This window comes from Coffea eugenioides, chromosome 6 (assembly GCF_003713205.1).
Source record: "Coffea eugenioides isolate CCC68of chromosome 6, Ceug_1.0, whole genome shotgun sequence".
NCBI classification, from domain to species: Eukaryota; Viridiplantae; Streptophyta; class Magnoliopsida; order Gentianales; family Rubiaceae; genus Coffea; species Coffea eugenioides.
The window spans coordinates 22,922,181-22,934,900 of NC_040040.1; the positions used below are offsets into that span (position 1 = coordinate 22,922,181).

General features: G+C 36.4%; 3 protein-coding genes across 3 annotated transcripts; all 3 read left to right on the forward strand.

The window, feature by feature from the left end:
* Positions 1–460: 460 nt before the first annotated feature.
* On the forward strand, positions 461–1,136 carry LOC113776360. Its single transcript, XM_027321498.1, has 2 exons — positions 461–858; positions 907–1,136. Exons 1-2 carry the CDS (start codon positions 553–555, stop codon positions 937–939), a joined length of 339 nt encoding a protein of 112 aa, XP_027177299.1. The 5' UTR covers positions 461–552; the 3' UTR covers positions 940–1,136.
* Positions 1,098–5,291, forward strand: LOC113773874 (pentatricopeptide repeat-containing protein At3g22470, mitochondrial-like). Its single transcript, XM_027318477.1, has 4 exons — positions 1,098–1,113; positions 1,178–2,722; positions 3,534–3,633; positions 4,878–5,291. Exons 1-2 carry the CDS (start codon positions 1,098–1,100, stop codon positions 2,197–2,199), a joined length of 1,038 nt encoding a protein of 345 aa, XP_027174278.1. The 3' UTR covers positions 2,200–2,722; positions 3,534–3,633; positions 4,878–5,291.
* A 3,189-nt stretch (positions 5,292–8,480) lies between these two features.
* On the forward strand, positions 8,481–9,251 carry LOC113773875 (putative pentatricopeptide repeat-containing protein At1g12700, mitochondrial). The gene has a single exon (XM_027318478.1). It carries the CDS (start codon positions 8,481–8,483, stop codon positions 9,249–9,251), a length of 771 nt encoding a protein of 256 aa, XP_027174279.1.
* The last annotated feature ends 3,469 nt before the right edge of the window (positions 9,252–12,720 follow it).

Sequence of the window (12,720 nt, forward strand, 5' to 3'; positions counted from 1 at the left end):
TAATAAGTTTGTAATTAAAAAAAGTGATTTGGATCCTACATTAAATGAAATATATAGAATGATATATAATTTTTGATGCCATATGTGATTTAATTCTTGATGATAAACAACAAATTCTATTTTTTTAATATTTGGGTTGGTACTATATTAATTAAAAATTTTAGTAGACAAGGGATAATGGTAGAATCATATTATCTTTTCTCTCTTAATATCACTTTTCAATTGTTGGTTGAACCTTAATGTTACAAAATAATAAATTTCAAGGGAGATTAGTGTAATTTTCAAAATTTATAGGGAAGCTAGTAAAATAGTTAGAAACCTCAGGGTAGGTTTCTAAAATTATCCCTAAAAGCTAATTAATGACGTCTTTCACCCAACCAATATATATATATATATATACCAAAAGAAAAAACTAGAAATGAATGAATTAATCCCAACTGACCGATGACAGTCACTGCAGGAGACTGAGAAAAGCTTCGCCTTCTCTCCTTATCTCTGGTTCTGTGACTTTGCAGCTGGACTCCGAGGAAGAGGAAGAAGAAGACGAAGGAGATGAAGAAAAGGGCTTTCTCAGTCGTCTGTGATGCTCAACTTCCTCACAAATCAGGGGTAAGAGGCACTGTTCCTACTGCTACTTGTACTACTCTCTCATTCATTTCTCCAAGAAACTCAACCCTTATTCAAAACCCCCAATCAACTTTTCGTTCTGTTGCTTCTCATGCCTATAGTACTCGTTGTAAAAGTAGAAATCATCTCTTTAATTCTGAAGACATTGTCCATTATGGGTCTCGGAGATTGAGGAGTGATATTGACAGTATCAACAATCTTGATGAAGCTCTAGGCTTTTACAAGCAGATGGTACGGTGTTAAGATGAAGCAATATTTGGTGGTTCTTTCTCTTTACAGGGATATGGCCGAGTTAGGATGCATTCCGCTTGATGAATACCCGCTAAATATTGTGATTAACTGTTATTGCTTCTTGGGTAGAGTGGATTTTGGGTTTTCTATATTGGGTAGCTTCTTCAAGCGAGGTATTTTGCCCAATACGACCACCTTTACCACTCTTCTCAAAGGACTCTTTCGGGAACACAAAATTCATGAGGCACAAGGATTGTTCAAGAAAGTAATATATGAAAAGCTATGCGTGCCCAATGAAATTACCATGGGACTGTAATAGATGGGCTTTCTAAGGCTGGGAACACTAGCATGGCCATTCAAGTCCTTAGATTCATGGAAAAAGGAGGAAGGTGCAGGCCTAATGCTGCTGCTTACAACACTATTATCGACGGGTTGTGCAAGGATAAAATGATGGATCAAGCTCTCTCCCTTATACACGAGATGATTGAGAAAGGAATTGCCCCGGATGTCATCACTTACAATTGTTTGGTCCAGGGTCTGTGCAATTTAAGTAAATGGAAGGATGCTGGAAAGCTCTTTACCGAGATGAAGGCTTATAATATTTTTCCAAGTGTCGTTACTTTTGATATTCTTATTGATGCACTATGTAAGGAAGGACAGTTAGAAGGTGCAGAGGAGGTGCTGAAAATCATGATTGGGCAAAATGAGAAGCCTGATAATGCTACATATAACGCATTGATGGATGGGTTCTGTTTACAAGGCCGAATGGACGAAGCAAAGAGAGTTTTTGATAAAATGGCTGCTAACGGCCTTAGTCCTGATGTTCAAAGCCATAATATATTGATAAATGGCTATATGAAGAAAATGAAAGTGGAACCGGCCATGAGTCTCTTCCAAGAGATTCCACGGAAAGGCTTAACACCTGATGTTGCAACTTATAACACAGTCCTGCAGGGTTTATTTAGTGTGCGAAGGTATCTTACGGCAATCGAAGTTTTCAATGAGATGCGAGCTGCTGGCATAAAGCCTGATTTTTACACTTACTGTGTGTTATTGGACGGTTTATGCAAGAACTCACATGTTGAGGAAGCACTTCAATTTTTGCACAAGATGGAAGTTGATGGAGTAGATTGTCAGATAGCAATGTACAACATCGTCCTTGATGGATTATGCAAATGTGGGAAGCTTGACAGTGCCCGACATCTTTTCTATAGTCTCTCTTCTAAAGGATTAGACCCTGATGTTGCAACATATAACACAATGATAAATGGCCTCTTTTCAGAAGGTTTACTGCAGGAAGCCAAAGATTTTATTAAGAAAATGGTTGCACTCCAGATCTAATTACATTTAATATTATTGTTCATGGACTTCTTAAGGGTGGCAAATTTAATGATGCAGTGGTATGTTTTGATGAAATGGATAGGAGAGGATTCTCACTGCATTTGTCTACTTTTTCATTTTTACTAGATTCATACAGAGATAGTGGAAACGATCCCTCTCTTTTTAAGGTGATAGAGAAGTTTGCACCAAAGATGTGTAATGGAAGTCTAAATATTGGGAAAGGGGGGTCTTATACTTAATTGGCTTCATTTGGGACCTCTGGATATTCCGCTGCTTTTTTTGGCTCCTAGCATTTAGTCATCCAAAGGTACATGATGTAGATTCGCAGTTGATATTGTTCTCAGTATCTGTCCTTCGGGTCTCAAAAAGTTTATCAATAGTCCTTGGAGGAGCAATCTTTGAGCATATTCTAGAGATTTGAAGATTAAATACTTGCAGGGTGATAAGCGAGAATGTGTTAGAAGCTCTCTCTTGACTATCAGACAAAAGAGTGTCTGCCTGCCCGTTTTCAATGCATTTCATGGTTTGTACTCTGTGATCACGCCTCTCTCATCACTTTCTCAAAATTTTATGCCTAATTGTCTTGATGGCTCACATTGTCTGTTTGAGTCAGTCTTGTGTATGCTTGCTTTATACATGATGGCTTGTCCATGTAATTGTCATGTTGGCTTATACAGACATTGTCGGCGTGGCAGTTGCAAAATAATCAAATTAAGTGAAAAAAAACCGGAGTTGTGAATGAAAGTCATTGTCCTGTAGAATTCACTTTCTCCAACTTAACTTGACTGCCATTTTTTTGAGTCTTCTTTGTTTGAGTGCGTGTTCTAATTCTTCCCATATACATCCCTGCCCTCCCCTTAGACATGAAATTAGCTCACAAGTCCCTGAATTTACGGTTAAAGATCAGAGAAAGTGTAGCTAGCATTAACACCCAGAAGTTTTTACCTCCTGTGATAATCGGAAATTGCATTCTGTAAATTTTAGAGGTTACAAAGTGTTTTTTGGTTGATTTTGGTGCCTAAAGTTTGCAAGCTACGAGCACAATCAAGGTCCAAAATAACATCAGTTTTGTATTAGGGCCTTTAACTGCTGAGTTTTTTTCACACATTTATTAACCATTTACAAGTCATGAACTACTGATAAACCTTTTGGAAGGCAGAGGATGCCCTCCAGCCAAAGACTGAAGGGCAGCCATGGCATAGCAGTTCTCAATCCGCTTGTTCTGGTTGAAGAGCAGCTACAGTTAAACTATTAAACTTCAATTCCCTTGTATCTTTTTTGCCAGAGGGTTTTTCCCCACTGGAGTTTTTCTGAGCTACTGATACACATTGCAGGCACACTTCTGAGCTTCCTGCTGCCTTTCTCTAGAATGAGGTGATAAGCACGCTGGAATATTTAGATTTCGTCATGTGTCTGTTAGTGGAGAAGATAGAGGTAAGTTTGACTTAGTTGTTACCTACAGCATCTTCTATTCTATTATAGACGAAAAATGCTTCTCTTCCCTTTCTCAATTTTGTGAGAGGAGATAGAAGAAGCTTGCTTAGTTGTTAGCATAATCAGAAGCCATTCGATGCAGAGGGGGCTGCTTTTGTCGCTCAAAGTTCTGGCCTGCATCATCTTCTATTCTTTCATTATACCGAAAACGCTTCTCTAATATACTGGACATGCTCATTGGAGCAGCATCAAGATGTTGAGTTTATCGCCTATATCATATAGTAATTGCATTGTTTATCTTAAATATTATTGTCGCAAGGACTTATCAAGGCTAGTGAATTTGATGATGCAGCGGTTTATTTTGAAGAAATGGATTAGCTAGGATTCTCACTGCAAGTATCTACTTTTGCGTTTTACTAGATTCGTTCAGAGATAGTGGAAATGATCCATCCCTTTATAAGATAGTTGAGAAGTTTGCTCCAAATTTGTGCAGTAGCAGTCTTAAATGTTGGAGAAGGGGATCTTATACTTAATTGGCTCCATTTAGGATCTCTGGATATTTCTCTCTGTTTTTTTTTTGCTCCTTTTTTTTATCTGATTTTGCTCTTTAGATGCTCTTCTCTGTCCTTTTTAAAGACATCTCAGGTATCCAGCCATACAAAGTTGTTGAGTTTTTACTTGATAGAGATTCAGATACTCAGTGTAGTATATTCGACTCGAAGTTTTTAAACATGGTGAACATTCTAACTTCAATAGGAGGGCAGTGTAAATGTCTCTTAATCACAGGTCGAAGAAGAAATTTCTACTATTATCAGTTTGACTTGTTTTAACAGTCTCTGTTTTTTCCTATTTTGCTGTTGGTTCTCTAAAATAACTCTTTCAACACTTATGTTCTGCTTTAGTTCTTTAAGTTTGTCTTTTAATCACATGCACAGCAGAAGCAAGTTTTGGTATTCTAAGATTGAACTCAAACGATAAATATTTGATTCTATCACTAATGATGACAGTGTTGCTACGTGTGAATACTGAAGGAAGAGTGTAATTTTTGTAACCTTAGTGAGTGGTGAATTAATTAATTAAAGTTGGCGCTGAAGTATGCTATCATCACAGATCTGGATTGGCCATGAAATTTGATCCCAAAAAAAAAATGCTGAAGTGTGGTCTGCGCATCTAAACTTTCAGAGCATTCTTCTGTGCCTGTGTCTTTCTGCTACCACTCATTTCTTGGTGTCTGTTTCTTTTAGGTTTGTTCATGTGTTCCGAGTGAAAGTTTGACAGCCTGATGCCTGTTGCGTTCTGTTTACATTTGGTAGGAAAGGGAATGAAGAGCCTTACATTCGGTGAGAAATGGAATGACTCTGTTACCTATGGAAAAAGAAGATGGAACCTGATGAATGCTATTTCATTACAGGGATACATTAATTCCAGAATGGGACAAACAGAAATATCAGAACAGGCACGTCAAAGAATGAAAGCACATAGGATTAGAGCAAAGCAAAATCTAGTTGAACACACATGATATTTTTGAAACACCACTGAATCTGTGATGTAGTAGCTTTTTTCTTTCCCTTCTCTTTGTAATGCTTGTACTCGTGCTAGCACTATACAATAGTAGTAGGTATACTTTGATGACATTAATTATCTGTTATCTTTCGTTATTTCAGGGAACATGTTGAATTTTCTTCTTTCCACTTTCTGTCATTGAAAAGAATAGTGTCATCTGACACTATCAGTGCATGTGCATCACCATGCAATCTAAGTCTTGGAGAGTTGGAAAGTAAAGGTTATCTCTCAATACAATTACAGTTACAGGCGTGGAGTTTAATAGTTTTAACGACTTGGGCGTTAGAAATTACTTTTAAGGTTAATCACACCGTGAAATCCTTGTTTTGTCTTAATACCTTGTTAAAAAGCAAACGAGTCTTTAAAGAATCAACACTAATATCTTTGGTCCCAAAGAATGAGTATCAATACCGTGAAGGATACTCTTTAAAGAATAAGTATCAACACTAATATCTTTGGTCCCAAAGAATAAAAAGCAAACGAGTCTTTAAATGGATTAATCAATTTGGTATGCAAAACTCTTTTATTTTGGTTGGGCAATTTTTTTCAAAGTTATTATTTTTCCTTTTTGTTTAAGTGCACTTTCATTAAATTGTCTATTTCAAAACAATATAATAAATGAAATATCACCAAAAATTGATGATTATATTTATTTGCTGTATTAAAAAGATGTGGATATGTTTTTTCACGCTTAAAATACTTGCAGTGTACCATGATACGATATGTTTTTTATTGAGTAATGTACTTGATAAGAATAAGAACAAGGTAGAAGATATTAGCACTTCAAAAAAAAAAAAAGAAGTTTTAGAACCCCCCCCCCCTTCCCCCTCTCCCTCTCTTTCCTTTTATATTATTTGAATTGAAAAATTTGCCCTCAAGCTTATAAGACTATCCTTCAAGCAATTTCTTTTTCCTTTCTTGCATACTTTATGGTTTAGACAACTACACCCTTAATCAACCTCGCAACTAGCCAGGGTTGAGACAACCCTTACTATCACCTAAAAATGCTCAAACATCCTCTGATCCTCATATAAGACAGAAATTCATGATATAGTGCTATGAAATTGAGGATTCCATGAATTCAACAAAGGCAACTATTTAACAGGTAAGCCATCCTAAAAAGAACCAAATTCAGGTACAATAATTTTATTAACCTCTCTTTAAATAATCCACCATAAACTCCTAAAAAGAACCACATCCAAGTTCCACAATTATATTAATCTCTCCTAAAGACAGCACTGCAATTATATAAGAAATTAAACAAAAGTAAAATTGAACTAATTAATTAAGCACTAAACTTTTGCATTAGAATGTAATGCACTTAGTCCTACATAATTTTTTTTTTTTTGAAAAAGTACACACATTGACTCTGTAGCAAATATAGAGAAAAAAACACCACCTTCACTATGGAGTTTCTAAATTTTAATAGTAGTGACGAACGTATCAACCAAGGATAAAAGTGAATATTGTTTTGTGGCGGTTTTCTTTGGGTTTCAGGGGGAGGGGGGTAGTTTTGGCTGCAAGGATTAGGAAATTAGGTATAGATTTGCACTAACGGAAGTGATTGTAGTGGTCAGTGGATATGAAAGGAGTAGAATTGGTGAGAAGTTAGAGATAGAAAGAAATGCATATTATTTTGTAACTGACACTAAATGAGGGGCATATTTGTCAATTTTACTAATATAAAAGAAAATTAGAGTGTTGAGGTTTTGCTTGGAATGTTATTGTCATTTGACTAATAAAAATTGCCTTCAAAAATTAGCAAATTCAGTCCAAACTGAAATTATTATTATTTTTTGTCATTCATTGAGATGATTGGTTACATTTTAAAAACAACTTTTTTCTATGTTTAAGTATAACTTTTATTAAAGTACATTAGAACTAGAGTCATTGACTCCTTTTATAATGCTAAACAGCAATTTACACTTGTTTGGATTGTGAGTTTTCCATGGTTGTCAAAATCGCGATCCGTACGATCCTACGATTTGAATAACAAAATCGATCCGGATCGCATTCAAAATCGCAAATTGCATTAATCGATCATAAGATCGAGTAGGATCGTATAGAATCGTACGATCGTACGATCCTACATCGATCCTACAAAATTTTGCTAATATATGAAATACGATGCTCCATTTTGCAAGTAAATGAAAACATTTGGGGTAGGCTTGTAATTTATCAAAGAATTGCAGCCTTTAATTGCAATGTTTTAACAATTTTTGCTCAAAAAGTTAAAAAATTTAAAGTTCAGATTTATTGGGACTCAAAGCACGAGGCTCCATTTTTGCAAGTAAATGAAAACATTTGGGGTAGGCTTGTAATTTATCAAAGAATTGCAGCCTTTAATTGCAATGTTTTAACAATTTTTGCTCAAAAAGTCAAAAAATTGAAAGTTCAGATTTATTGGGACTCAGAAGTAGTATATACAATACATAATGAATATAAGGTATATATATATATATAACCGAACGGATCGGACCCAAAAATAGGTCCAAAACCAAAATCCCAATAGAAGACAGACACGGTAATTTGTTTATACCGTAAGCGAGCTACTTAGATAACAAACGAATCGAATTTACTCGGTTTGTTAATTAAACGAGCATATCTCGAGTTTGAACTCGACTCGTTTACCACAATTAACAAGTCGAGCTCGAGCTTTATCGAATCGAACTTTCAAGCTGCTCGTTTCATTTAATAGCTCTACATGTGTGCATGTTATAAACTAATTTTGATATCATTTAAATTATTAAATATCATAACTAATAGATAGTTGGATTTTTTTTCTAATTGATCATTCATCGTATCTGTTAACAAGTTTTTTTTTTTCTTTTGCTCCGTATATGTTAACAAGTGTTTTTCAAGAAAAGTGCTTATGTCGTAAGAATTTTGTAATTAATGTAGAATTAAAAATAACATAAGAGGATAACCTTTTGATGTGGGAGGGGTTTTGTTTGATTTTGGTCTAAAATGGAATGAGCAAAAGGGAAATGCTATTGTCAGTCTCTCATAAGTTTATGTTCATGTGTCTCTATATAGTTTTATTAAATTATTGAGTTTATTTTCATAAAAAAAACCAAAAATATTATCAAACTCAGAGTAATAACTAATAAACCAAAAATGCTAAAAAGAAACCAAAAATACAAAATGAAAAACCAGAAAAGAATGAATTAATCACAAAACCTGAGGGGGACGACAATCTTCATCGTCTTTGGCTCCTCACTCGTCTCCTCAGCTGCGACTTTCTGATTTTGTGGTTGAACTCCGAAGGCAAAACCATCAAGAAGATGAGAAAAAGGGCCCTCTCAGGTACTGCTACTACTGCCGCTTTTACTACTCTTTCATTTCTTTCTCCAAGAAATTCAACCCCCATCCAATCTGCTTTTCACTCTGCAGCCCTCACTATTGGTATTACAAGCAGTAATCATCATCAGGCTAAGCCTAACAACATTGTTCATTATGGGTCTCGGGGATTAAGGAGTGATATTGACAGAATCAGCAATCTTGATGAAGCTCTAGGCTTTTACAAGCAGATGGTCGGGATGAGACCTGTGCCTAGTGTTGTTCATTTCACTCAATTGCTGGGTCGTATTGTTAAGATGAAGCAATATTTGGTGGTTCTTTCTCTTTACAGAGATATGGCTGAGTTAGGATGCATTCCGCTTAATGAATACACACTTAATATTGTGATTAACTGTTATTGCTTCTTGGGTAAAGTGAATTTTGGGTTTTCTATATTTGGTGGCTTCTTCAAGCGAGGTATTTTGCCCGATACGGCCACCTTTAATACTCTGCTTAAAGGACTCTTTTGGGAACACAAAATTCATGAGGCACAAGCATTGTTCAAGAAAATAATATATGAAAAGCTATGCATACCTAATGAAATTACGTATGGGACTGTGATAGATGGGCTTTCTAAGGCTGGGAACACTAGCATGGCCATTCAAGTCCTTAGATTCATGGAAAAAGGAGGAAGGTGCAGGCCTCATACAGCTGCTTACAACACTATTATCGACGGGTTGTGCAAGGATAAAATGATGGATCAACACTATTCTTGATGACAGTATTGCTACGCATTAATGCAGATGGAAGAGTGCAATTTTTGTAACCTTAGTGAGTGGTGAATTAATTAATTAATTAAAGCTGGCGCTGAAGTATGCTATCATCACAGATCTGGATTGGCCATGAAATTTGACCCCCAAAAAAAAAATGCAGAGGTGTGGTCTGCGCATCTGAACTTTCAAAGCATTCTTCTATGCCTGTGTCTTTCTGCAACCACCATTTCTTGGTGTCTGTTTCTTTTAGGTTTGTTCATGTGTTCTGAGTGAAAGTTTGACAGCCTGATGCCTGTTGAGTTCTGTTTACATTTGGTAGGAAAGGGAATGAAGAGCCTTACATTCGGTAAGAAATGGAATGACTGTGTTGCCTATGGAAAAAGAAGATGGAACCTGATGAATGCTATTTCATTACAGGGATACATTAATTCCAGAATGGGACAAACAGAAATATCAGAACAGGCACGTCAAAGAATGAAAGCACATAGGATTAGAGCAAAGCAAAATCTAGTTGAACACACTTGATATTTTTGAAACACCACTGAATCTGTGATGTAGTAGCTTTTTTCTTTCCCTTCTCTTTGTAATGCTTGTACTCGTGCTAGCACTATACAATAGCAGGTTTAGTAATCATAAATGCACAATATTGAATGTCTTTTTTGCTTAACAATTTAGAATCCTACTTAATTATATGTAATTGGTTAAAGAATTTAGAATCCTACTCAATTATATATAATTGGTTATAGAATTTGTGACGCCCCCACCTCTCCCTAAGGCGAACCAAAGGGTATCCGCGGGACGCCTGCCCAACTCTCGCCAGGACTCAAGCAATTTACGTTCAAACTTATAACGGTACTAGACATCACACCCAGATAATATAAATGCAATTAGTGCGGAAGCGTTCAAGTTTAACAATATTTAACAATTACCAAATTCATATAACGGGTTTCCAAATACATCCCAAAATATACAATAACCAAATTGTCTAGTCAAAAGATTTGGAACCCTATTACAAAAGTCCACAAAAACTCAAAAGGGAAAATTTCCTCCGAGTCCCGTTCAAGCTCAAACCTGTTAAGGAAAACAAATCTACAGGGTGAGCAAAACGCTCGTGAGGCCAAGAACACACATGCAAGCACATTGTTCAAGTAACAATCCCAGATTGACAAGTCGAGCAATAATATATCCAATGATTAACAATTTACGAGATAAGTAACCATAAACAATTTAAGGATACTGGAGCTCTCAGGAGCTATGTTCCACTTGCACGATCAATAACCTCCACAAGTTGACACTCCGTCACTCGGGTAGGTTTGGTCCGTAGAACTCCACTTAACCTGTCCCTTTCACCTTACATACCCCTGTTTCGGGCCCGCCTGTCATTTGTTTAAGGCGATACTACTCGAGTATGCCAAGCAAGATCTCTTACTAGATCAAGCTTTTCAATTTTTTCCCATGGTTTACCAAGGAGCCCGACCAGGCCCATGCCGGCTCGAGTCCAAGGTTCGCCAATGAGATGTGGAGCGTCCCCTAAGCATGTTCGAGTGTCGAGGAGATTCACTCCAACGACGTATGCAGCCATAGCATATTATTTCAAGTCAAGTAAGCAAGTAACATGTGCAAGCAATTTAGACATTCGAGTATTTCAAGTGCGAGTCACTTATTTCAAGCGAGAACGGGTGCGATAAAGTACACCCCCGTCTCGAATTTTAAAATCTCAAGTATCAATAACAAGTAAACATGTATCTGGTTCACAGGAGTTCAAGTAACACACACTTGACACTCACCAAGTAAACAAGAAGAAACGGCACTAGAAGTTCAAGCGTCCACCGAGGGATCCTCTTGAAGTTCCTCTTGTGTGCCTGAGCAATTTATAAGGATTTATCACTCAAAACCCCCAATTATTACAAAGATTGTACTTAATGCACAATCTAAGAAAATTCCAAAGAAAACGAATCCCAACCACCCGTAAATCGGGGTTCAAAGATGGGATTTTAAAGCACAAAAGCAATTGAGGTTTCTTCTTGGAAATCAAGTTTAATACGTTCAAGTAACATCAAAGGAATAAGGAGAATTCAAAAATCTCCATTTCCTTAAGATTCAGAAATTTCAGTTTTGGTACGAGATCTTTGAAAAATCGTATCTCATTCTTTACAAGTCCAAAATTGGAAAATCGGTACCGTTGGAAACCTCTTCCAAAGTACTAAAAGTTCCTAGAATACACTTCTCTAAGATTCCAAATGGAAAACATTCAAAAATGAGCTCAAAGTCGCTGTTTTGGTTCATAAGGCAGATTTAAGTTGGTTTTTGGCCAATTTTGAAAATTTGGTAAAATTCACTTGATTGGAACTAGCCTTTGAAATTTGCAACTCTAGTAGTGTTGTAATCCAAGTTTACAACAAAACAAGCGGAACGAGAAACGGAGTTTTGAGTACTAAGATATGGTAGCTCAAAATTACCCAAATTTCCTTGTTAAACAAGGGTTTTCCAAAATCAAGTCTTGAACTTTGGAAATTTATTTGAGCCATGAAACGGTCTCGAAATAACACCAAAATTAGCAGTATAATACCACCATATAAGGGTTGTCCCTCTACCAAATTTCATGGAAAAATACCTTCGGAAAGGTAGTCAACCAAACATCCAAAGTTTCGAAAAATCCTAAGGCAGAACTGCCTTGAGCTTTTTGTTTTCCATTCCAAACATTTGACCAGGGAAAATCCTTCAAACATGGTTCATTTGTGTAGGAAAAGCCTAAGGAACATTCATGGTACATTTGGTAAGTGTTTTAACTCCAAGAAATTCAATTGGCAAGTCCACACCAAGTCTAGCATCAATTTTGCCCAACATTTAGGGTTTTCAAGAACAGGGCAGGTTTCGTATTTTGATCACAAATCACTCAATTCAACTCGGAATTAAGCATGGTTGATGGCGTTAGAAAATACATTCATAAAACTATAATTTCACAGAAGAAATCGTTTCGAAATTCAGCACACAACTAGCTCAAATTCGAGCCTCAAGTTGTAGCTTCTGAACTTCGTTCCAGGAAAACAGAGAAACAGGACAGACATCTTTAAACGGTTGGTACGGACTACTCGGGTGGAATTAGGGTTTGTATTTTATACCGTTGGAAAGCTGGGAATGTCTAGTTTCAAATGCCACTGACGGAACTTGATTTCGATGTTGGAGCACAGAGTTATGGATGAAACAAGAAGGCTGTCTGAGCATTACGGGAAAAATTTTCCAGGTTTACTAGCTTTGCAAGATTAATCCATTTGACCAACCAAACCTCAATATTTTTCGATGAAACTTTATACACCATCTATACAACATATAAACATCATATACAAGCCATCAAAACCCAGAATTTTGCAAAAAGAGGCACGATCAAAACAGGGGCAGAATTGGAAACTTTTTAACCATGCAATCCTTGAAGTTTATACTAGCTAGGCACCATTAATCTACCAATTTGAGC

Excerpts from the sequence above, each read along its gene's own strand:
- LOC113776360 (XM_027321498.1), top strand. The coding sequence starts at position 553 with ATGAAGAAAAGGGCTTTCTCAGTCGTCTGTGATGCTCAACTTCCTCAC. Across the intron at positions 859-906 it reads TAGGCTTTTACAAGCAGATG|GGATATGGCCGAGTTAGGAT; the intron begins GTACGGTGTTAA and ends TTCTCTTTACAG.
- LOC113773875 (XM_027318478.1), top strand. The coding sequence starts at position 8,481 with ATGAGAAAAAGGGCCCTCTCAGGTACTGCTACTACTGCCGCTTTTACT.